This window comes from Cyclopterus lumpus, chromosome 12 (assembly GCF_009769545.1).
Source record: "Cyclopterus lumpus isolate fCycLum1 chromosome 12, fCycLum1.pri, whole genome shotgun sequence".
Lineage (NCBI taxonomy): Eukaryota > Metazoa > Chordata > Actinopteri > Perciformes > Cyclopteridae > Cyclopterus > Cyclopterus lumpus.
The window spans coordinates 13,009,235-13,035,384 of NC_046977.1; the positions used below are offsets into that span (position 1 = coordinate 13,009,235).

The following is a 26,150-nucleotide window of genomic DNA, read 5'->3' on the forward strand; positions in this document are numbered from 1 at the left end:
CATTTTGTCCCCAGATTTGACAACAAAGACATCCTTCTATTAAACACGTCCATATATTAAAAAACACAATACATCGTTGTACAAAATGAGTGTCACATTACCATCATCATTGTCTTCATTGGCAAAATGCTTGCCCATTTGTTCTGTGTTATTTTCGGGGACAGCAGCGAACCGCGGCGGCAGTCTGGAGAAGAGACAAGTTAGTCTTCTGCTCTGGTTACATGTAGAGGCTTCAAGCCGTTAACTGGTCCGAGTGTTGTTTCCTTCCCTCCTCCCTACCTCCTTACTCCAGGTGGGGGTGGATGTGAGAAAGGGTGCTCAGTCAGCGCAGCGCACCAGTCTGCGGAGAGTTAAACACTGAAATACACATACTACCCAGTCCTCCAGGTACGGGACACACAGCAAGCACTTGTGCATCCCAGTGCTTGGATAGAAGCCTGCATGGCAACATATTGGACTCTGTTAGAGCTTAATTATCTCTCACATGCTGTTCTTTTCCATTTATGTTCAAAATTAGAACCATAGATTTGGCATTAAGTACACTTTGATCTTTTTTTCTTTCCATTCTGTTCTTTGGAGGGCCAAGTGAATTTGTGTCTGTGTTTTGTGTGTAAATGCTCTCTGTCTCTGTTTTCTAGGACCGGAAAGCCACTGCCAAATCATCCTACACAAAAACACAACCAGGCCGCAGAGGGAAATGAGCAAGGGAGGAGAGGAAGAGTGAGGCAAAGACTCGAGAAGCGCAAACTACAAAATGACAAACACAGAATCCTCGTCCTCAGCGTGTGACCTACGGACACCACAAAATAAAAAAAGACAGAGAAAAAAAAGAGGAGTTCAACTTGTAGTTTTATAACATTTGTAAAGAAAAACATCAATTAGAGTAAGGCATGATTCTTCTTCTTTTTTTTGTTTGTTTTTTTACAAAAAAAAAAACATAAATGTCAGTAAAACAACCAAGAAAAAAAAAAAGCCACAAAAAGTGCTTCCTGTGAACTGTAATCGCATGATGACTGCTGGTGCATGCCCTTTGACCTTTTGAACTGTCATTATCTACAAACTGAAGGGGTACAAGGTACGGGGCTGGCCCATTCTTTGGCCACAGGCCATTTCAAGGACCTATTCCCCCCCCCCCCCAACTGAAGTGGAGCCCAATAACATTACAGCCCCCCAAAAAAAAGTCCCTGAATGGATGGTTCTGTACACAGCTGAGCTTCTGCTGAGCCTACCGATGCTTCTTTCACTGGATCCTTCCCCCTATTCTCAATGTGATATATGCACTCTATGTGACGTGGACATGTGTCAGTGTGTGTATGTGTGCGTATGTGTGCGTATGTGTGCGTATGTGTGCGCGTATTCTTCTCTACCGCATGTGTTTCTTGCCTCTAACTTGGCGCTGAGCTCTGCCTAATGATTGGCTCTCTGGCCCTGTGATGTCATGGCACGCTCAGTGCTGGAAGGAGAAAGCCGCTGTGCTGCTCTGCTCGTGAGTGTTCCTGTCTGCGTGTGCTGTCGTCTTTTCCTTTGCGGATGAATTATATTTTTCCGCAGCCTGTCCACCTTGTTTTTCTGTTATTTTTAATTATTAGTATTTGGTATTGTCTAACCACAGTTGGGAACTAAATTTCTTTCACCCCTCGTGTTCTTTGGAAAGGGGTCGGTTGCTTGATTGTGTTGTGCAGCAGCTCTACAACACAAAGATTTACTCTTTTCTCCCTCGTGACCTTTTCTACCTTCTTCCGTCATTTCTCCCAGTAGTGCGCGTCACTTCGTCACCTTCACAGTCTTTATCAGTAGCCTCCGTCAATATGCAGTGAACTCACAGGCCTCTTCATCAGCATCCATAGCTCCTCCATCTAACACTCAGAAACCTTCCTCGTGTGCTCCATCTTCACCTGTTTGCATCGGCTGTAGCGCCTCACCGTCAGATTTAGGTCTATCGATATGAAACCAAGTGAATGAAGTGGAAACAACATGGAGGATCGGATTTGTTTGAGCATGTAGTGATTTGGAGTCGTGTGCTTCAATGGTAGCAAGTATGAAATGGCATTGTGCTACGACAGGAATGTAACGTGGGATTGTGATAAGAACAGACAGGTCGCACTGTGATTGTCTTATCAGCACTGACCCCACACTCGTGAACTGTGAAGACAAACAAAACATAAGCACACCCACACACTCGTGCATACACACACACACATAATCAGAAACATATCGCGTCACAATGAAATAGCTATTGCCTGGTCTGAGTGTTAGATTTTGGAGTTTGCCACAGCAATAATACAAGAACGCAGAAGACGGAAGCCAGTGGTTCTGTAGGTCTTCGTGAAGGACTGGGAAATGAAAGCTCCTCTGTGAAGACGATCATCCAGACGAACATTATTGGAGTGCTGTGCTGTATCGGACCGGTTCCGTCGACCGAGAAGACGAACAAGACCCGACGATTCAGCGTTAGCAGTGCGGGACTGCGGAGGCCTGGGAGGGAGCGTTTGTTTTTCAGCACCCAACGTAGCAAAACATAAACCAGGGTATGTTAACCTAATTCACTGATACCTATCGAGGAGTCTGCTGCTACCGTAAGGCGGAAGCCACCCAGCTCCACTTTCTTTTGTCTGTGTAGTTTAAGTTGTACTCGATAGTGGCATCACTGTAAAGCACCCACTATCCTCCTCATCGCTGAAGCACTTCCTTTAAGCCAGAAGCCTGACGGCAGTACTATGAAGCGGTTCATATCTGAGTAGCACACATTTTCCTGGATATCAAAACACAATATTTAAGTACTGTAAATGTTACTGTAGCCTGAATGAGTGAGACACCGAGTGAACAAATACATTTTCCATGCCCGGTCTGCACATGAGAGCCTCATCCGATACAGCACACTTCTTATTACATAGCACATGTTTTCCACACTGTTACTCCACTCAGGTTTTCAGTTCTGCTCTGTCAGAATCAAAGTGTTTTCCTTTTTAAGTTACGAGTCCTCCTCTCAAAGACGTGTGTGGGACACAAAGCGAGTGCTTCTGAATGAGACTTTGGTTGTCGGGGGCCGTTTTGTGGCGGAATGGGGATACACAGGGGCCTGTGTGTGGGGGGGGGGGGGGGGGGGGGGGGCAGGATGGTTTGGGTGTAAGTGTGTTTGCGAGTGTGTGTGTGTGTGTGTGTGTATGTGTGTGTGTGTCTGTGTGTGTGTGTGTATGTGTGGTGGTTGATTCAAATAAGACCAAAGAGGAGACAAAGTGTCGAGCATGTGCTTCAGTAACCACTCAGCTCTGCTAAGCGAGTGATGAACACAATGAACCAAAAAAGGATTTGGTCGAGCATTATTCCCTCTACAAAGAAGTAAACCAAGTTAAACAAGACAGTTTCATTTAAGTTTTGTAAAACAAAGTTCCCTACATCGCCAGATGAAGCTATGTTGAGAGAATATGACTCCCTCGATCTCCAAAGCGACTATAGTTAATCTCTACATCTTGTTCTGTATCAGCACAAGAAAGAGGTGGGATTTAGGCTTCGAGGTGATTGCGGGGAGAATTACCTCACGACTCAGTATATACAGTCGCTCCTTTGTTGGTGGCGGAAGCCGCCTTTCCTGCTTGGGATTTTAATTGCATACCCAGGCCAGAAGGATTCACAAGAGACAAAGCGTGAGCTCAACGTGAGCCGGGGGACAAAACGTGTCTAGTAATTTGTAAGGATTAGAGTAGATCAGAGTCAGGTGGGACCGTCGACTGCCTTCATTAGGATGAATCCTATCAGCATACGGCTTGTTTGGTTGAGTATTATTGGACATTAATCTAATGATTACACCTGGGAACAACCTTTTCTTTGGTGGATTACCAAAAAGAGAGTTTCATTGGGGAGAATAGGACTCATGACCTCAGTATGTCAAAGTCTAATAACTATGGCCCTCGCAGCCTCTCCCGGCTTGTGTTCTGCCCCCCGGTGGTTGATGGACGTCATGGCGCCAAATCAACAGGGACTAAAATTATAACTGAGCCATTATCCTTTTGTTTGATTGACATGTAATAATAACTTCTGAATTCAAGTACTCAATGTGAAATAAATTCAACTCCACCATGTTTGTGTGTGAGTGCGCGTGTGTGTGTGTGTGTGTGTGTGTGTGTGTGTGTGTGTGTGTGTGTGTGTGTGTGTGTTTGTGTGTGTGTGTGTGTGTGTGTGTGTGAGAGGGAGAGAGAAAGAGAGATGGTGCTCGGTCCCAAACCTTGTTGGATCGAAGGAAGAGGAGAGAACGTTTTTACCAGACGTGTGACTTGAGAGGACGTGTAACCTTCAACGATGTATTTAAAAAAAAAAAAAAGAGTATTGTAAAACTTTAACTGTTGCGAAAGAATAGAGATCACCTATACTCCTTTAGAATGGATACATGACAATGTAAACGCAATATCATATTACTCTATCCTAAGGAATGCAACTGCGCACATGCACAAAAAAAAGATGTTTTTATGAAAATATATGTATAAATATATGACAAAATATATTTAATTAGAATGCTATGCACCCTCATAGAGTTGTTATGGATGTTCTTTAAGCATTATCTAGAGTAGGCCAACGCCCACATCATGGGGAATGTAGAGGCTTTGTAGCTATGAACACTTGTTTTCTTTTCTTTTGTATTGTGAGAGGATAAACAAACGTGAATATGTATACAAGCCTTTCAATCAGTCGTTCTGACATGACGATATGTATAGATCATCTTACCCTGTACACCAGCTCAAACCATTTACAATAATGAATAAACAAAGATGTGACATAAATGCTGTGTCTTGTATATTGTCCTGTATAATTGTATATTCAGTGTAAATTTGAAGTGGTCTGGATGCTTTATTTTATTGCTCCAAACTACCTCATATTTTTCGAAGAAGTGTTCAGGAAAGAACTTAAATAAATAAAGCTAAGTATAAATGTATTATTATTTCATATTGGAAACTATTTATAATTGATGTTGATAGTAGACATTTTTTCACGAGACAGGACACATTTCAGATTGTGCTCAGCTGAGCTGCTCTGAACTGACTTCGTGTTTTTCTGGAAACGTCATATGAATTCACGTTTACATATCAAGTCATCAACCTCCACGTGTTGTGACGCCCCCTGTTTTCAGCCAATCGCAGCTCTCCACTCCACGTGTTGTTTTGAAGGAGGTCCGTGGGTTGTTTTGGATCGCGCTCACACCACATGGTGACTGCCTTGCTTCCTGACTGTAGCTGCGTCGCGTCCTTCACACTTCAACGCAGCTGCCCCGGTCTGTAGGGCTTCAGACAGTGTTGTGAAAGATGTCAACGGGAGGTCAGACCACCGGCAGCCGGGCTATCCCGGCCGTCAGACGGGTATCCATCCACGACGCTGCCCACATGCCCCAGGACTACTCCACGACTCCCGGGGGGACTCTGTTCAGCACCACGCCAGGAGGTAAACGCTGTGCCGGGCATGAGAAAGCCGAAAGCAAAGGGGTTAAGACAAAGGGTCACTCATACAATGAGAACACTGTGTTTAAAGGGACACTTACATTGACTTTAAAAGATGTGTGTGGCTCTATGTTGTATTAGGCCTAACGTTGAATTATAACCTTGTCAATTTAGAGATTCCACCTTGGCTTTTGGATTTTGTGACACTAGATTTTGAAGTGAACGGGTTATTACATGAGTTAGAACAAGTGTGTATTTGTTGTGGCATGAAAACGTTTCATTGTCAAGGAAATGTGTCAAAGGGCCAGACTGTAGTTGCTGTCCAAGGGCCTGTGGGCTGTGGGCCTGTTAATGTTTGACTAATTGGGGCTAAAAACCACCTGTTAACGGACTTCAAGGAATCCTATTAGAGCAGTCTTCTGCACCGGAAGCATGCAGTCCGCAAACTGCACAGTCTTTCACTGGTCACGTGACACCCCCCATCCCACTGTAGTTGTGTGTTGCTGTTCGTCGTTATCATCCCATCTTCTCCACAGTGACTTTATGCTGATTTATGATTCAGTCGGTGTGTAGATATGATTTCCAATACAATCAAATTGAATGTGAGTCTGACGGCCTTCTTCCTCATTTATTAAGGCCCTTTAAGATTATCTGGTAAGAACACTTTTTATTTTTATTAAATAAGCATTGCATTGTTTTGGCATCGGTTAAATATGAATAGCAGACTGAGCAGTTTGTAGCTGTAGAATACACACAGACCCTTTCAGTCAAATATAGGCCTGCACCCAGTCCTATTTATAGTCTTGGTTTTACAGCCGGCTGTTACTGGGCCTCAGCAACATGTTTACAAGGTGTTATGAGGACACACTAGTTATGTTAAAGAGGAATAAAGTGAGCGATTATACTTCCCTGAAGTGTTGTGAATGCAACACATTTTTCTGTGAATACTTGCAAGCTGCTAAAACCGAACGTTCTCCCTCTAACTACTACTCTTACACATAAACTATGACTACAAAGCGCTCATGTAATCATGGTGAGTTGTTTGGCCCATTTATTCAGTATTTTATATTTTAACACCTCGAAGCTTGACACATTGGAAAGTAAAACAGAAAAAGTTTTCCCTCCGTGGTTGTGAGAAAGTTGACTAAGCGTCCATTATAGAGCTGATACGGTGTTCAGTATCACAGATAAACACAGAATTGGGTCAGTGTGACATAAAATGAGGTCGTTGGTCTTGGAGATGTATGGAGGCGTTTAGAGCACAGACAAAATATTACAGGTCTCCACAATACTGTGGAGGTGGTTGATACAGTATTTATTTATTACATTTTTTATTTTATCCTTTTTAACTAGTTACTAGTTTTACGTTGACGTTAGCGGCTTACTTTTTATTTTTTATTAGTTTGAATTAAATTGATTGGAAAAAAAGTTATTTTATTGTCTACGTGTTTAAACAAATTAGTCTTTAATGTCAATGACAGCTGCTGAATTTTATTGAATAGACTTTCCACTAGAAGTGTTTAATGTTTAGATTAGCGGCTGCATTTAATTTGATTTAGTTCTATTTTATTTGATCCTTTAACTTGTTATCCATCCATCCATCCATTATCACCCGCTTATCCAGCTCATTCTGGGGGATCCCGAGGCGTTCCAAGGCCAGCCGGGAGATATAATCCCTCCAGCGTGTCCTCGGTCTTCCCCGGGGCCTCCTACCAGTTGGACGTGCCCGGAAAACCTCTAATGGGAGGCGTCCAGGAGGCATCCTGACTAGATGCCCGAACCACCTCAGCTGACTCTTTTCGACACGAAGGAGCAGTGACTCGACTCCAAGCTCCCCCCTGATGTCCGAGCTCCTTACCCTATCTCTAAGGCTGAGCCCGGCCACCCTACGGAGGAAGCTCATTTCGGCCGCTTGTATCCGAGATCTCGTTCTTTCGGTCACGACCCAGAGTTCGTGACCATAGGTGAGGGTTGGAACGTAGACCGACCAGTAAATGGAGAGCTTTGCCTTCCGGCTCAGCTCCCTCTTCACCAAGACGGACCGGTACAGTGCCTGTTTTACTGCTGCAGCCGCACCGATCTGCCTGTCGATGTCCCGCTCCACCTTACCCTCACTCGTGAACAAGACCCCGAGATACTTGAACTCCTTCGCTTGGGGTAGGCAGTTTGCCCCCACCTGGAGGAAGCAATCCGCCGGTTTCCGGCAGAGCACCGTGGCCTCAGATTTGGAGGTGCTAACTCTCATCCCTGCCGCTTCGCACTCGGCTGCAAAACGCCCCAGTGAATGCTGGAGGTCACGGTTCGAGGAGGCAAACAGGACCACATCATCCGCAAACAGCAGAGAGGCGATCCCGAGACTCCCGAACCGGATCCTCTCCGCCCCCTGGCTGCGCCTAGATATCCTGTCCATGAAGGTCACGAACAGGACCGGTGATAAAGGGCAGCCCTGGCGGAGGCCAACACCCACCGGGAACATGTCTGACTTACTACCGAGGAGACGAACACAGCTCCTACTGCAGGCGTACAGAGACCGGATGGCCCGTGCCAACGGGTCCGGCACCCCATACTCCCGCAGCACCCCCCACAAAAACCCCAGAGGGACCCGGTCGAAAGCCTTCTCCAGGTCTACAAAGCACATGTAAACTGGTTGGGCAAACTCCCAGGACCCCTCCAGTAATCTTGCGAGGGTAAAGAGCTGGTCCACTGTTCCTGTTCCACGACCGGGACGGAATTCGCACTGTTCGTCTTGAATCTGAGGTTCGACAAGCGGTCGGAGCCTCCTCTCCAGCACCCTGGCATAAGCTTTTCCCGGGAGGCTGAGCAGTGTGATACCACGATAGTTCGAGCACACTCTCCGGTCCCCCTTCTTGAAGATGGGAACCACCACCCCGGTCTGCCAGTCCATGGGCACTGTTCCCGACCCCCATGCGACACTGAAAAGGCGTGTCAACCAAGACAGCCCAACAATGTCCAGCGCTTTCAGCATCTCAGGGCGGATCTCATCCACCCCTGGCGCCTTGCCACCAAGGAGCTTTTTGACTACCTTAGCGACCTCTGCCAGGGATATGGGTGAATCCACCCCAAAGTCTTCCGGCGCTGCCCCCTCTCCGGGGGACATGTTGACCGGGTTTAGGAGTTCCTCAAAGTGCTCTTTCCACCGCCCGACGATGTCCCCTGTCCGGGTCAGCAGTTCCCCCCCCCCCCCCTGCTGAGAACAGCCTGGGGTAGACCCTGCTTTCCCTTCCTGAGCCGTCGGATGGTTTGCCAGAACTTCCTTGAGGCCAACCGAAAGTCCTTCTCTTTAACTTGTTATAATTCTTTAATTGTATATCATTTTCATCATTTAAACCAGTTACACAAGGGTGCCTTGGTCGATTAGCCCAAATAAAAAGTTCAGTATTCGTATAATCTTTTTCACAAAGCTAAATGTGCAATTTGAAAACTATCTATCTTGACAAAATACTGACAATAAGCGACTTTGGTCTCCTTCGCTGCCGCCCGCAGGTACCAGGATCATCTACGACAGGAAGTTCCTCCTGCAGTGTCGGACGTCTCCTCTGGCTCGTACGCCTCCCAATTTGCCCGACATCCCTGGAGTCACCAGGGCGCTCAAACACAACTCCTCCAACGACACAAGCCAGCCTGAACAGACACCCGGCGATACCACCAACCACAGCCGGCACAGCGAGGAGAACGCAGGTAAAAACCTCTCTGCACATTAACAATGCCAACAAGATGTTCATCTTGGCTTTGTCTCCTTCCCTCTACTCAACGCCATTGTCTTTTCTGTTTTTCTAGTAGATGCCCAGTTTGAAATGGACATCTGAGGAGGGTCAGCTGCAAGGATAAAAGTGATTCCCAACATTCTTTTATTGCTTTTTTTTGTACTTTCATATTTTACTGAGATTAAAAAAAGAATCCTTGGTTGAAATGAGAAGCTCAGTCTTTGTTTAGCTGCATTCTCCACTTTCAGATTTCTTTTCATAATACTTCGAAAATAATACTGTAACCAATTCTTGAAATGATCTTGTTTACTTTTAGTACACTTTATTTTGTGACATATTTGACAAGCAAGTCAAAGTCAAACTTAAACCATTCATATTGTATGTGATTTGACTTATTTGGGGACTTTAAAGAACATCTTTAAAATATTAAATTTGAGTCAAATAAATTACTTGAAGTATGGAGCTCAGTGGAAAGTAACAGTCGTTGAGTTGATGGAGACATTTTGATAGCAATATAAATAAATATATTTTAACTCTGTCTAAAAACTAAAAAGCAAGTGCACATATTTTAGCAAGTGTTTAGCGCAGTGGCTACTAATGACATGTAAAGTGTCTTTGTTGCATTTGCCAACGAGCAATTACACCTGTGCATTTACCTGCAAGTGAAAAAGGTCTATTGTAACTTTTAGCATGATCATTGTCTCAGTTTGTGTTCACTCATTTTTTTCAATGCGCAACTTAACACACAGTAATAAAAAACAACAAGCACTTTGTCAAAATAAAAAATAATTTATTGTATTATTGTACATAGCAAAGATTTCAATAAAGTTAAAAGCGCTTAAACCATTCTGACATTTGCATAAGACCTGTTTGTGTGAATCTTCTATAGTGATTCAGTCAGTGAGCATATTTTATAAACGTGAATTAAAGCTCATCCACTTGCAATCCAAGGCACACTTCACCTAATCTTCTACAAAAAGTACCATCCATTGAGAAAGCTGTGCCCAGGATATACAGAAGTCTCCTTCTTCAATGTCCTCCACCTCAGCAGCAGGCTCTGTCCCAGTTGATGTGTCAAACCGGACATCTCTGTAAAGTGCATGTGGTCACCCGTCCACCTGTCATTCATTGGCTCCGGTCCATCTGGCCTTTGACCAAAAGCTTTTCAGGTCTTTTGCTCAGTGGCAGCCGCACTCCTCCACCACCATGTTCTCGTGATGCCTCATGACCATCTTCCCGTTCTCGAAGTACAACATGGAAAGCGGCGCCAGGTGCGTTGGCACACAGGAAAGGCATGGCACCTTGTCTGGGTGGTGAAGTTTCAGAAGGCTCTGGATCGAGAAAGAGAGGAATAATGATTAACACTTGTAAAGGGTATCATCAATACCTATGTTCCCTTGGAGCAACAAAGGAAACAAGTGTCTCAAATGCAGCCTTACCTGCATGTATGCATGGTTGGTTGGGGTGAAGGTCTCATCTACTGGTGTCGGACAGCTCCCTTCACAGCGATAGGCGTTGTAGTGTTTGGGATAGACAATCCAATCGCTCCAGCCGAGCGTTGCGAAGTCGACCCACATGTCCACCTTCCTGCAGAGGGGACCCTTCTGCTCCTCCTCTGCGGGCCTGCTGGCAGCAGCGGCTCCAGCCACTCTCTGCTGCTGCTGCTGGGTGCGGGGCGACCTCTGGGACCTGCGGCTCCTCGGCCGGGGACCAGAGCCGGCCGCCGCTCTCTCGTGGTCCAGGCTGACGTACTTGGAGTGCTCTGCTGTGCGGATGAGTGTCGGCATTCGCCGGCTGTTGGAGAATTGCCTTGAGAAGACCACCATCATGACTCGGTGAGCTGTAGGGTGTCCGACTCCCTCCTGCTCCTTCACCTCAGCCTCATCCTCCTCCGTCCTCTGCGCGGGGTGATCCCGCTGCAGCCAGCGAGAGAGCATTTCCGTCATGTTGAACACCTTCCAGGAGGAGGGGGAGACCATCGAGCTGGGATGGGCCACCACGCGGCCCAGGAACTGACGGTTCTCGGGGCAGTGCGTGCCCGAGCAGCGGCCCCTGTGAGATTGGTAGATGTCCACCGAGGCTCCGGGAGACTCGGTGAAGGGGGGCAGGCGGATGCGGAGTTCCGCCAGTTGGATGTTGTCACTTGCGGACATGGAGGACATGTCAAAGGTGACGGACCACCTCTTGCCAATCTGCTGGCAGCCTGAAAGAAATAAAGTAAAGAATATTGGTTATTAGTTATGAACAAAAAAAGACCAAATCATCATAGCTTGTATTACCAATCATCACATTGTATTTGACAAATGATTAAATTAAGGTGAGTAAGATAAATCAACACAGATCAATGCCATGATCGGGGGAAACCGCAAAGCCTGCGACACAATACCAACTCAATCTGTCATATATATATATATATATATATATATATATATATATATATTTGTAATACTCACTCTTAGCGACAAGGCTGACCACAGAGTCGGAGTCGTGCAGAACGGGGTTGTCCTCGGTCCTGATGTGGTTGACGCTAGCAGCCGGAGTGCTGTCCCGGTCCTCGGTCAGCATGGTCCGGTAGAGCTGCATCATGTAGAGGGGCAGCTGGCTGGCCTGCTGCCTGCGCACTGTGCGTCTGGGGCCGGCGCTCATCCCACGGAGCAGTGCGTCAGGGCGCATCCTGGGAAAGGGCTGCGCGGCGACACCCAGAAGCAAATCCACCAGAAGAAGAAGCACGAAAGAGTAATCCACTGCGAGTCCCTTCATAATTCCAACGTGTGGTGCTGTCCCTCACACAGGTAGATTCCAAATGCTCCACGGTGAGATGCCGAGGCTCGGATTTATAGTCGTCCTCCTCTCTCCTGAAGTCCTTTGAAGAGATCTGCCGCGTGTGATCCACGGGAGCGCTCAAAGACTTACATGTGGCAAGGTCGTTGGGCATCGAAACCACGGTGCTCTGAAGCAGAGGCGTGAGAACTGTAAGCGCGCACCACTCTGTTGGTCCATTAGAGATCCCTTTGATAAGGAGCCATGACAATAATACACGTTAAGGAGATTACGAACTGCGCTGTGATTAATGGGGAAGTAACGCGGCAGTTAATCACGTGTTCTCTGTTGTGAGCCTTTTGGGACAGAGCGGGGAAATTAAAAGCCATAATTATCGCAATTTACTGCAAAAAAGCTTACTGCTCTTTAAATAATTGGTTGATTTGTAATGACTTGTTGTCTTTTTTTATGGATACACATACACTTACTATAACCTACTAGGTCATTCCACAAGTCCATACAGTTTAATATTTCCAGTTTTCATTAGATATTTATTATATAATTAGATATAATATATATAATATGTTCAGTTTTTATTAGATATTCATTATATATTAGATCAACACAATAACCATAAATATGCAACAAAGACGCGATTCAGACAATATGTGTTTAAACTAAAGTTGATAACGTTTTACCTAAAAGCATATATCAACGACAATCATAATATCCAGTTTAAATGTGGAACTGAACAGGAAAACATAATGAACATGTTCATTGACTGACTAATCCAGTGTCAGTAATAGATACACATCATGTTACACCACATACGATCAACTCTGAAGATGTATTGCCATTTTTAATTATTTCTGTGAATAACCCATTTTATATGGAAAACGTAATGTGTGGCAAATGGCAACGCTTTATGTGTATACCCACATATAAAACAATTTTGGACAAATTCAAATTATCCATACATCCAGGGTCTAACATCTGCCGTTATAATTCATAATGCAGCATGAAAGGAACATTAATGACTTCACACCAGTCAATGGTTGCCCATCAATAACTCAAACTGGCACTCTTGACCTCAAAGGAAAGAGCTGATGGCCAACTACAAAGCTTTGATTCCGTTTGAAGAGTATGATGTGCGAAAAGAATCAGAAAGGGCCATTATCACTATGTGTCATTATGTATTGTCACAACATGAAACACAGTTTTGATTTATCAAGGGGGAGAGGCGACTTTGAGAGTTTTACTTTCAAAAGAAAACGCAACAACATTAACAAAGCTAGAATTTAAATATTTTAGAAAATACGACCAATCAATGATAGATGACAGCATATTTAAATGGCCATCATGACGTCAAACGCGTCAGATGAGTGTTACTCATTCATTCAAGTCGCACATATGCCATCTAAAGAAAGAAATGATGTCAAAACTGCAAAGCTTTGATTGTTTTTTTTATGGGATGTAACATCAGTAAGTGGGGTAAACCAGTAAAGAGGAGGGGCAACATGTTGGTCTGCTCTCCCTATAGCAGCGTCGTGCTGGAGCTCGCGCTCTGGACAATTAACCCCACTGACGTCGCGTGAGGAAACCTGGAAATGACGTATATTAATTATTAAATAATGTACGACATTGTTAAAAAAACATTTAAAAAATAAAATAAAAGGTTGAATAAATGAATTAAACATTCATTGCGTCAAATGTTCCATAAGAAAGGTTTCATTTGATCTTTTTTTAATTTCTGGGAACGGAAGTTAAGAGGGCCGTTGCTGATCACGAGCACACCTGGCAGTGGCGGCTGATATCGTTCCTTCTCCGGTGACGCTGTTTGTCACGACGAGCCTCGCGGGGCCAACATGGACTTACACCAGCTCATTTATTCGATTTTGTTGACAAGTCTGAGCATTTCCCGAGGTAAATAAAAACAGGACTACGTTTTTAAGGCATATGTGTGTGTGTGTGTGTGTGTTTGTGTTTGTGTGTGTGTGAGACTGTGACTTAAATTGAGCGAGAGTGTGTAAAGTTAATTAACGTAATTAGTTTCTTCTTTCGATCTGAACATGAACGAGGCAAAATGGCGTACGTTCAGGGTTACAAACTTTATTGGGATTTTAATACAAGCCAGTTTAATACATAAGTTTCAACAAGTCAGAGTTTTGCCTGTTTCTGTGACTACACCTGTTGGTTCCAGTTTGGGCCTTTTTATAGACAGGCTGGATCCAAATAGACCCTTAACTTTCTTTTTACATATTTATTTGACCATGTCCTTCCAGTGAATATCCTACTAACATTAGTCATTTTGTTTGCTCATTTGAGGCCTATGGGGACCTTTTGAAAAGTTGGTCTTTTAATATCCTTATTTCTAAAACTTCAATAATTGAGTTTTGTCTGTGGCTTTTATTGTCCAGAATTAGAAAAAAACGGACTATTTAACAATTCAGTTAGTTTGTTTTTATTAAATTTTTTTTAATGGTTTTTGGGAATTCCTGAAACCTTAAAAAGTCTAGACAATTTGTCTAGTGTGTGTGACTTGGTACTGTGACTGGCTAGTTGTATTTTCTAAGCCTTCCTCTTTGACCTTTGTCAAACTGTTGTCTTTCTCTCTTTTTTTTTTTTTTTTTTTTTTGTACATGTGTAGCTCAGACTTTGGGATGCCGTCTTGGCCAGTGGCAGTGTGATGATGAAAAGTGTATTCCTGATGTCTGGAGATGTGATGGAGGTGGCGACTGTCTGGATGGATCTGATGAAATGGATTGCACTGGTAAATATACTCCCTGTGCAAAATATCATTTGTTTTTTTCTTGAGTCTGAAATGGCACCATATTCAACAGGGCTGGCAGTCGAGCCCTAAACCCTAAAATGCAAGTTGTAGAAGACGGCGCAACCAGAAAGGGTTTCTCTCAGTTAACCGATTCATATTCACAGTTTTCCATGTTAGAAAAAGTCAAGTTACCAGTTGTTTGGGTGTGTTGATTCAAAGGTCAGTATAAGAGATCTTAAGTGATTTTTTTTTTTTTTTTTTTCTTCCCTGCAGCACTTGCAGGCTCTCCTGAATGTCCGCCAGGTCAGTTTCCTTGTGTTGACTCCATCGGCTGCGTTGATGCGTCGGCCCGCTGTGACGGACAAAACCAGTGTCCCACTGGCTCCGATGAGGAGAACTGTGCAGCTACAGAGGGCTGTCTGGACTCTGACTGGACCTGTCGAAACCACATCTGTATCCCCACAGACCAGCGCTGCAATGGATTTAATGACTGCCTGGACTACTCTGATGAAAAGGACTGTGGTGAGAAAGATGGAGGGTTGAATGCTGTGACACACAGAAAGCAAAGTATCAATCTGTGGGACTCTCATTTGCCACCAAAAATTCAGACACAGAGCACAACAGACAAGAAACCTACCACAAGGAACAAACAAAACCAGAAGATTCCCCATAAAACTTGACCATCAGAAAGATGCTAAATCTAAATCTAAAAAAACCTAACTGTGTTCATGAAAAAAATCGAACTGCTGCTGGAACAAAAGACCTGAGTGGTTCAGTAGAACACTGAGGCATCCTGAGTCGCTCACTGAATGAACTTCTGAGTCCATTAAAAACTAATTTGCTTTGCCAAACACATTTAGGAAAAACACAACTGAACCAAGCTAAAAGCTATCGGAACAATTAAGTTTTCTTTTCAATAAAATCGAAACCATTTACACATCTCCGTATTTCTATTCACTTTAAATGTAGAGCTAGACAAGTACGTTATTGGCTCACTTTTATTTGAACAGTGAACATACTGAATGCGTGCGAGAAGCATTAACAGAATCGGGGGTCTGTGTCAAAAGAGGTCACACAACCAGGTAGCTCATAACTCAGGGCAGATATGAGAAAACGTACAACGAGTCTGTTTCCTTCCAGGTCTGTGTGGTGAGGACGGCATGCGGTGTCCTGACGGGACGTGTCTGAGTGCTGAAGAGAGGTGTGATGGGACAACTCACTGCTCAGATGGCAGCGATGAGCCCATAACCTGCGGTAGGTGTGGGGCAGATTTACCTGAATCACAAAGACGCCATTCGCATCCACGGACAATGTGACTCTTTACCACAACTGTTGGGTAATCAAGGACAACATAAGCATGGATCTCTGTAACGCTGAACCTCCTCCTGCAGGTCGTATTTGCTCCACTAACAATGGCGGCTGTAGCTACATGTGTGTCGATGAACCCTGGGGAACTCGGTGTGCCTGTCCCGTTGGAAATACGCTCTCACCCAATGGAGCAGTCTGCGAAGGTGTGTTCGCTGCCTATGGCAGTACCACATCGGACCCTTTACCCCCTCTCCGATTATCAAACTGAAAATATTACATAGCATGATGAGTTTTAATAAGATGCTTTCGTTTGCAGCTGTATGATTATCCCCTTCTAAGTCTGTTTTTGATCCACAGCTCATGCGTACGAAGCTAAAACCTACACTCTCTCCTCAGATTTGGATGAATGTGCCCCACCCTTTGCCCCCTGTATGCATCAATGCTTCAACACTGTCGGATCCTACTACTGCCACTGCAGAGAGGGCTTCAAACTGAACGGAGCTTCCGCATGTCTAGCTACAGGTAATGAGGGTTTTTCTCTGTTCGTCCCGATCTAAGGTGCACATAATCGGCATACACATGTTGCAGCCCCGACCTTGTTTGGTACCAACTTCTCATTTTGAGCCTGGGACAAATCTAGTGCTGGTGAGCTAGTGATCAGATTAACTGATTGATGTGAACCTACTTCAGCTTCATCCTCTGAAAAGATCAAAACTAACAAATATTATGAAGTGCACAAATTTGGAAAAAAGGTAAAGACGGAACTTCAGATACGAGCAGGTTTCATCAAATTCTATTTTTTTTTTTTTGTGTGTTTTCTCATTTTTGGTAATAAAAAACACAAACATTTCATCAGGTTTGTTTCTGTTGAAATTTAGATGTATACATTTTTCTCATGAATGTATTGTCTTTCTGTATGTATTCTACCTTTTTTTTATCTTTAGTCCTGTGTGGTTTAATCCCTTATGTTGACCTATCAGGAAGTGAAACGTACTCCAGTGCAAGTATTCACATAACTGTGCCCTTTTCTCCCCCTAAATCTATCCATCCGTCCAGGTAATGCTACCAGATTGCTAATTGTGCAGAGGGGCTCTATGGGGCTGTTGAATGTGAAGACTCAACAGTTTGAAGCCATCAAGACTCCTGTGCCTGACCCAGTGGCCTTGACCTTTGATGTTGCCCGAGGCTGGTACTTCTGGGCTGACCACCATGGCAGCATTTACAAATGTGATGGGCAGCGTAGCTGGACAATTTACACTGGTTAGTTGACCCAAGATGTGTTGTGTTTTTAAAGATATTATTGAGATTGCGGCTAGTCGTGTATTATAATTTTAAGTAATGCAATCTATTTAGTTTTATTGAGTGACTTAAGTAAGAGTGCTTATGGTGAAATGGTGTGTGTGTATATGTGATCTTTTTATAACTTTACGTTATTAAAAACTTCATGGACGTTCCAAGTTTCGCCAACTGCAGAATTAAAAGCAATGTTTCTAAACTAAAATCGGATGATTGCTTTTATTTGTATTTTACAGGGGAACCTGGAATCAAGGGTCTAGCTTGTGATTGGTTGAATGGAAACCTTTTCTGGACCAATCAGAAGACTAAGTCAATCTACATGCAGGCAGCTGATGGGGAAAGTTACACTACTCTGCTGAGCAAAAACATCAGCCCATCAGAGTTGGTGCTAATACCTGTAGAGAGGTATGCTATGTTGCTACATAGGATATACAGTATCACATTTAAAATATAATATTAAAATTATCATCCTGGTATTGGTGAAGGGTAAGTCTGCTTTTATTTACATGGTGTGTGTGCAACCTGGAAAATGTAGTAAAATTGTGCACACGGTATACATGAAAATCCATCACGGAAGAACCAAAGAGGTGATACACTGGGTCGTGCTTATTCATCTTCTCTCCCCTTTGCTTCCCAGCCTGATGTTCTGGATCTGTGCCGGCCACGGTGACAGAGTGACGGTAGAGAAGTCATGGATGGATGCGTCAGAAAGAAGCACTCTGGCTGTGCTAACCGCTCAGTCGGCCCACAGCCTCACTACTGACGTGGCTGCCAGGAGGCTCTACTGGATCAGCGACTTCAAGAAGGTGAGTTATGGAGGGACACACACACTCTGGTGTAGCATTATGTAATGTCTTGGATGTGCAGAATTATGATGCATAGTGGGCCTTTTTCACAGCAGTGGTTTGTCATAGCGGGAAATGCTAAACCCAGCAACAACTGCATCTTACACGGTTGAGACACTATGGCGGTGATCACATCTGTCAGACGGACAAATATATAAACACCTGGCAAAGTGAAACTCCTAACATCTTGTTGCCATCTTGTCCAAACATTAATCAAAAGGTTGGGTGTCATGGCCCACTATTTTATAAAATAATAATAATCCTTTCTGCTTCATTTAGTTCTAAGGTCGTGAATGAATGAATGGAATATAAGGTGGAGGAATTGCTTCCCTTAGTTGTCCTGAGTTTAAAACGATCTAAGCTATTAAAGTGTGGTTGTCAGTATGGATGAATTTGGTAAACAATTTGTTTTGTCCTTCATATACCTTGAACATGAATTATTTAATTCAGTCCATAGAGACAGTGAAGGTGGACGGGACAGGGCGGTACTCCTTCACAGGCCTGTTCAACAAGAAGCCTGCTCTCGGCCTGGCTGTGTTTGAAGATTATTTATACTGGGTGGATGGCAAAGGGCTGTGGCAGGTTCCACAGGACCAACCAAACCAGAAGCAATTCATCTGGAAAACTATTCTGCCAATAATGGCTGTTTACCATGAGCTACAGCAGCCTCAAGGTACTACTAATAAAGTATTTAATATAAACTACAGACAATGTATTTCAATACAGAACAGGGAGTACGTCTTTCTTAGTCGTGATGATTGTTTCTTTTACGCCTAATAATACTCACGTTTAAAAATATCCTCAAAGGTTCTTCTGCGTGTGTGAAGGCTACATGTCGGCTCTGCCAGCTCACCAAAGGCAACCCCGGTGGATTCACCTGCGGTTGTCCAAACTCCAAAGTGCTAATGATGGATGAGACATGTGAATGTAGGTTCATCATGACTTTACTTTGCATTTGTGCCAGATTATTTCTTGCCATTATGGGATTAACTCTTTATTATTTATTTTTTTAACCAAGTGTGAGGACATCATACAAATGTGTAACTCATTTCTGTCCCACAGATCCAAGGTTTATATATGCTACTATCACCAGTGTCAACTTGCTGGAGTTTAGAGGCAGAGAGTCCACTCAAATCCAGCTGTTTACCACTCACGACGGCATCCTGTCATTTGATCTGGACTGGGACAGAGACTGGCTGTACTGGGCTAATCAAACTGGCCATGTCCAACGCACCAGTCTAACCCAATATCAGACTGAGGTGGTCCCAACACCTCTGCCAGGTTAATGCTTTGAGTTTTCATTGGCTTGTACAGACATGGGTGACTGAGCAATATTCACTGTATTACGACTTGACAGAAAATGCAATGCCAAATAGATGAAGCATTTTAGTAATTAAGCAAAATGCCACATGTCGTTGTTCAAACACAAATTTATAGATTAATGAGTTATCAAAATAATTAATGGATGGATGGATTGGATGGAAAAGTTGGTAGTTTCAACTGTACATGTTGGTCGGTAGTTGCCATGAACCGACTAGCTAATTGTACTTATTACATCTTTCCTCACTTACTCTACTACTTTTTTTTTTTCTCCCCTATTTAGTTTGTCTGATAAAAATTGACCAGAGGACAGGAAACCTTTACTGGGTGTCATGTGACCAAAACATTATCGGCACCAATAGCTTCACTCATCAGCTGTACCGCACGACAGATGAGATCCAAGACCTTTACCTGGACTGGCTGAGGGGTGACATCCTCTGGCTGGAGGAAGACAAAGTCCTCACCGTGAGCATGATGGGAGGCAAAGCCAAAGAGCTGCTGCACTTGGCGGCAGGAGGCATCAGGGGGAACATCGCCTTGGACATCAGGGCTAGTAGTCTGCTCTGGAACTCAAAAAGTGCCGGTCAGTACTTCTGTAGATCGGTGCAATGAAATGTCTCTCCAGCTGTGACTCACCAAACAGAACTTGAAGCAATATTTGTTTTTTTTAAAGTGCAATTGCACGCTTAATTCATGTATTGTTCTCTTCAGATTTCCTCCTTCTAAAAAGGATCAAGTGATTTTAAATTTGCTGTAATGATGCAGCAATAAGAGCTTGCAGAGTTATTGATTATGTTGTGATGACTTAAGTGGCTGTAATAAACAATACTAGGGTTGGACAGTTCATCATAGTTGTTAGTTTGACTTTGTTTGAACTTTGAATCTGATGTTGGATGGTATATTGCACTTAATGTTCCAACGTGTGCACACATTGAGTGAATATTTCCACAGTTCAGGCCTGTTGAATGAGTTTTCAGTCTCGCACTTTTTACAGGTTTGACAATGATGAGTTTGCTGAAGGAAAGAAGCCACAGAGCCGGCAGAAGATGGAACGTTTCAGGCTCAATTGTGGCTGCCTTTGAGCCCTTCCTGCTCTCCCTCTCGGATAATGTCTTTACTCTGTGGGACCGGCGCGATGGGAGCCACATCCGGGACATGACAGTGAGCGGTCGTGTGTTAAGTGTAATCGCTGCACTCGGGGATGTCGTCACAGGTCAGACCATCCTAATAGAGGGGATAAACATGTGTATACAAATGCATACTTTTTAAAATGTGTTCCAAGTTATTTTGCTTTTACATGAATCAGGTTTTTCTGTTTTTCTTTGTTGGTGCTTAGTCGATCCGTTGGGTGCATCATGGCTCAATTCAGCTGCGCAGTTGCGCACAAGCCAATTTACAACAAGAGGTTGTTGTTTTTGCCACACATCAGTCATTTAACAGCACTCTATACTACAGGGATGCATTAAAGATAACCGACTTTTCATGAGACTATTCCTTTCTGATAGTAATCCCTAAGTGACATGAACACAGCAAAAAACGAATTGGCACTCAGTAACGGCAACAGTTTTCACTGTTCAAAGCACATGTACAACCAAATGTACATTATTTTTTATATAAAGATTTGTCAATTTGCTCGATTCCTTTACACGCCATAGTGCCCGATACGCCAGAGTGCTATGAACCGTCTGTGCTGTGCCGGCACACATCGGTATGCCTGTCGCAAGCCCAGCTGTGTGACGGGAAAATGGACTGCCCCGAAGGAGACGACGAGGACTTTTGTGTCTCCACATGTCCTTCTGAAGGTAAAGTCTTAGTATCACTTGTACATTTTTCTTGGTGCCTCTAAAATCATGTCAGAAGTAAACATATTCACCACTGACTTGCCCGATAACTTGAGTCTCCCAGCTTTTAGAACTAATCTTTCCTTCTCTGCCATAATTTCCAATCTTAGACGATTTCAAGTGCATGGACCGTAGGAGCTGTATCTCCAAGAATCTCGTTTGTGACGGTAATCCTCATTGTCCGGACGGCTCAGACGAGGTCAACTGTCCGACTGTAGCACCTCCTACAGCCCAGGAAAACATCCTGAAGTGTCGCAGGGGCTCAAAGCCATGTAAAGACGGAACGGAGTGTGTTTTATACAGCCACGTATGTGATGGGGAAAGGGACTGTCTGGATGAATCTGATGAACAGGGATGTGGTGAGTTTCCCAAGATATAATCTCAAGTATTGGAAGAACTGCAGTTAGAGATGCTGATTTTACTATTTCTGATGAAAAACCTTTTTAGTTCTTGGAGTACATCTTAATATTTATAATTTTAGATGCAGCAGACACTGCCACTCCCACTGTTCCAGAAAATCTCCCCTTAAATGAAGCTCCTGCACCCACCAAGCCATCCTGCATCAGTCCATCAGTTCTGTGTCCAGGTTCTTCTGTATGCATCAGTCCTAAACAGCTTTGTGATGGAGAGAGAGACTGCCCTGATGGCTTTGATGAGAACTGTGTGAAGAGATGCCCGTACAAGAGTAAGTTAGTAAATATGTTGGGTTTTTTTCCCCAGCAAATTCATAACAATTCTACTCATGTCTTTAAATATTCTTACCTTTTTATAGCTGACTTCCGCTGCAAAGACCGTCGGAGCTGCGTCTCCAGGAGTCTGGTCTGTGACGGACGCCCTGACTGCCACGATGACTCGGATGAGGTCGACTGTCCTCTTGCAGCTCCTCGAGCAGCAAATGTCCTGAAGTGCCGATTGGGCTCCAGACTGTGTCAAGATGGGACAGAGTGCGTCATCTTTAGTCACGTTTGTGATGGAGAAACTGACTGTATGGATGGATCAGATGAAGAAGGATGTGGTGAGTATTCAGTCAGAGGTTGGGTTTTATAAAGGAAATGCATATAAAAGTGCTTTGTAGAGACGCGCCATCAGCTGCTTCTGATAATATAACCATTTTATTCTATCTTGGATGTTTTTACATAACATTTTTCACTTGTCTAACTCTTAATATTTCTCATATTTAGATGCAGCAGACACTGCCACTCCTACTGTAGCAGAGAATCTCCCCTTAAATGAAGCTCCTGCACCCACCAAGCCATCCTGCATCAGTCCATCAGTTCTGTGTCCAGGTTCTTCTGTATGCATCAGTCCTAAACAGCTTTGTGATGGAGAGAGAGACTGCCCTGATGGCTTTGATGAGAACTGTGTGAAGAGATGCCCGTACAAGAGTAAGTTAGTAAATATGTTGTTTTTTTGTTTACAGCAAATGTATAACAATTCCACTCATGTTTTTGATTTTTCTTTGACTTTTCATAGCTGACTTCCGCTGCAAAGACCGTCGGAGCTGCGTCTCCAGGAGTCTGGTCTGTGACGGACGCCCTGACTGCCACGATGACTCGGATGAGGTCGACTGTCCTCGTGCAGCAAATGTCCTGAAGTGCCGCTTGGGCTCCAGACTGTGTCAAGATGGGACAGAATGCGTCCTCTTTAGTCACGTTTGTGATGGAGAAACTGACTGCAAGGATGGATCAGATGAAGAAGGATGTGGTGAGTTTCCCAAGATGAAATGTCACTTACTGGAAAAATTGCAGTTATAGAAATGCTGATGCAATCTATTCTTCTGATGAAAAACTATTGTTTGAGTCCTTAAACTTATCTTAATATGTTTAGATGCAGCAGACACTGCCACTCCTACTGTAGCAGAGAATCTCCCCTTAAATGAAGCTCCTGCACCCACCAAGCCATCCTGCATCAGTCCATCAGTTCTGTGTCCAGGTTCTTCTGTATGCATCAGTCCTAAACAGCTTTGTGATGGAGAGAGAGACTGCCCTGATGGCTTTGATGAGAACTGTGTGAAGAGATGCCCGTACAAGAGTAAGTTAGTAAATATGTTGTTTTTTTGTTTACAGCAAATGTATAACAACTCCACTCATGTTTTTGATTTTTCATAGCTGACTTCCACTGCAAAGACCGTCGGAGCTGCGTCTCCAGGAGTCTGGTCTGTGACGGACGCCCTGACTGCCACGATGACTCGGATGAGGTCGACTGTCCTCTTGCAGCTCCTCGTGCAGCAAATGTCCTGAAGTGCCGCTTGGGCTCCAGACTGTGTCAAGATGGGACAGAGTGCGTCATCTTTAGTCACGTTTGTGATGGAGAAACTGACTGTATGGACGGATCAGATGAAGAAGGATGTGGTGAGTATTCAGTCAGAGGTTGGGTTTTATAAAGGAAATGCATATAAAAGTGCTTTGTAGAGACGCGCCATCAGCTGCTTCTGATAATATAACCATTTTATTCTATCTTGGATGTTTTTACATAACATTTTTCACTTGTCTAACTCTTAATATTTCTCATATTTAGATGCAGCAGACACTGCCACTCCTACTGTAGCAGAGAATCTCCCCTTAAATGAAGCTCCTGCACCCACCAAGCCAGCCTGCATCAGTCCATCAGTTCTGTGTCCAGGTTCTTCTGTATGCATCAGTCCTAAACAGCTTTGTGATGGAGAGAGAGACTGCCCTGATGGCTTTGATGAGAACTGTGTGAAGAGATGCCCGTACAAGAGTAAGTTAGTAAATACGTTATTTTTTGTTTGTTTACAGCAAATTCAGGACAATTCCACTTATGTTTTTCTTTTACCTTTTTCATAGCTGACTTCCGCTGCAAAGACCGTCGGAGCTGCGTCTCCAGGAGTCTGGTCTGTGACGGACGCCCTGACTGCCACGATGACTCGGATGAGGTCGACTGTCCTCTTGCAGCTCCTCGAGCAGCAAATGTCCTGAAGTGCCGCTTGGGCTCCAGACTGTGTCAAGATGGGACAGAGTGCGTCATCTTTCGGCACTTTTGTGATGGAGAAACTGACTGTATGGACGGATCAGATGAAGAAGGATGTGGTGAGTTTCCCAAGATGAAATGTCACTTACTGGAAAAATTGCAGTTATAGAAATATTGATGCGCTCTAATTTTCTTCTAATGAAAAACTATTTAAATCTTTAAATTTTTTTTATAAACACAAATGCTAATTTCATTCTGTTTTGGATTAACTTCATGTGATTATTATTTTTTTTCTAGACAATTATCCATTAGACAAAATGCCACCCGCTATCCAACCCCCTGCTCCGACTGTGCCGACCTGCAGCAGCCCCTCTGTGCTCTGTCCACATTCTGCTGCTCACCTCTGCATTTCTCCGAGCCAATTTTGCGACGGGCGCGAAGACTGTCCTGATGGCTTTGATGAAAAGAAGTGCATGAACAGATGTCCCGCTAAAAGTAAGTGCAGCTCAGGGAGATGGACCTTCAGTTAGCTGTGCTGACATAAGACAAATTCAGCCAGTGCCTAACCCATTACCCAGGGCCCTGATCCCGGTGGTCTGGCCTGACACCCCGACGGATCAGGAGGCCGAGGCTAGCAGGTTGCTGATTTGCAAAAAAATATATAGAGGTCTTTGACATAACCTCAACATTGTACCCTCTTCACATTCTGTTGAGATTGGCTAACTTAAATTCTGGCCAAATCACACAGATTGCGTCTGTGACAATTTGTTTTACCTAAATTTCCGTACAGATTATTTCCACTGCAAAGACCGTCGGAGCTGCATCTCCAGGAGTCTGGTCTGTGACGGACGCCCTGACTGCCACGATGACTCGGATGAGGTCGACTGTCCTCTTGCAGCTCCTCGTGCAGCAAATGTCCTGAAGTGCCGCTTGGGCTCCAGACTGTGTCAAGATGGGACAGAGTGCGTCATCTTTAGTCACGTTTGTGATGGAGAAACTGACTGTATGGACGGATCAGATGAAGAAGGATGTGGTGAGTATTCAGTCAGAGGTTGGGTTTTATAAAGGAAATGCATATAAAAGTGCTTTGTAGAGAAGCGCCATCAGCTGCTTCTGATAGAATGAAATGGTTATATTATGTTGGATGATTTTACGTAACATTTTTCTCCTCTTGCAGCTCCTCCTGCAGAAAACATCCTGAAGTGCCGCTTGGGCTCAAAGCCATGTAATGACGGAACGGAGTGCGTTTTGTACAGCCACGTATGTGACGGAGAACATGACTGTATGGATGGATCGGATGAACAGGGATGCCAAGAAAACTGCAAGCAAGGTTGTTACTTTAAGCTTTTTATAGATATCTCTATCTAGATGGAGATCTCTCGTAACTATTTTCAAACTGACCAAAAAGCAATGTTGACTCATTATGCAGAAATTTCTAGCTATTTTTTGCTGTACCCTCTACACTGAGGAAAAGGCCATCTTGTCAATAACATCATAAATCTAATGAGAATAAATTAAAATAGAGTGCAAGCACTTTGAAGATTAGCTGTAATTCAATGAGTCATATCTCTATCTCTACCCCAGGGGAGTTTCAGTGCTCGCATGGGAAGATGTGCATCCCTGAGGCCCAGGTGTGTGATGGCAAGTGGCAATGCAGCGACCGCTCCGATGAACTGGATTGTTGGAAACTAACCAAGAGCTGTGAGCATCAATGCGCCGATGGCAAGCGCTGCATCCCAAAGAAATTCCTGTGCGATGGCGAGAAAGACTGCCTGGATGGTACGGACGAGGTGGGCTGCGGTAAGTCTTCAGATCCAGTTGGTATTTTAAAAAAATTCCTCCATTGGTGTTCAGGCTGATACGGCTGCATAATTATTTTCAGCTTGAAGAAAAAAAAAAAAAAAAAAAGAGGAATACTTTCATACGTA

General features: G+C 44.0%; 4 protein-coding genes across 5 annotated transcripts in view; 3 read left to right on the forward strand and 1 right to left on the reverse strand.

The window, feature by feature from the left end:
• Window positions 1-361, forward strand: part of ank1b (ankyrin 1, erythrocytic b) — a 62,402-nt gene extending 62,041 nt beyond the window's left edge. The window contains exon 43 of the mRNA XM_034546478.1: window positions 293-361. Within this exon, the coding sequence (XP_034402369.1) occupies window positions 293-361 (69 nt within the window). The remainder of the gene's footprint in view (window positions 1-292) is intronic.
• A 4,802-nt stretch (window positions 362-5,163) lies between these two features.
• On the forward strand, window positions 5,164-9,357 carry LOC117740409 (eukaryotic translation initiation factor 4E-binding protein 2-like). Of its 2 annotated transcripts, none has more exons than XM_034546795.1 (3): window positions 5,164-5,430; window positions 8,931-9,125; window positions 9,225-9,357. In XM_034546795.1, the coding sequence occupies exons 1-3, from the start codon at window positions 5,295-5,297 to the stop codon at window positions 9,251-9,253; spliced, it is 360 nt and encodes a 119-aa protein (XP_034402686.1). In that variant the 5' UTR covers window positions 5,164-5,294; the 3' UTR covers window positions 9,254-9,357. The 2 variants fall into 2 exon arrangements, with proteins under 2 accessions (XP_034402686.1, XP_034402687.1); XM_034546796.1 differs by having other exon boundaries at window positions 9,228-9,357.
• Window positions 9,358-10,329: 972 nt separating this feature from the next.
• LOC117740543 (nodal homolog 2-A-like) lies at window positions 10,330-11,911 on the reverse strand. The gene is made up of 3 exons (XM_034547012.1): window positions 11,605-11,911; window positions 10,591-11,354; window positions 10,330-10,482 (listed from the first exon to the last, which is right to left on the reverse strand). Exons 1-3 carry the CDS (start codon window positions 11,909-11,911, stop codon window positions 10,330-10,332), a joined length of 1,224 nt encoding a protein of 407 aa, XP_034402903.1.
• A 12,784-nt stretch (window positions 11,912-24,695) lies between these two features.
• LOC117740728 (very low-density lipoprotein receptor-like) lies at window positions 24,696-26,109 on the forward strand. Its single transcript, XM_034547266.1, has 5 exons — window positions 24,696-24,717; window positions 25,013-25,255; window positions 25,400-25,552; window positions 25,807-26,022; window positions 26,105-26,109. Exons 1-5 carry the CDS (start codon window positions 24,696-24,698, stop codon window positions 26,107-26,109), a joined length of 639 nt encoding a protein of 212 aa, XP_034403157.1.
• The last annotated feature ends 41 nt before the right edge of the window (window positions 26,110-26,150 follow it).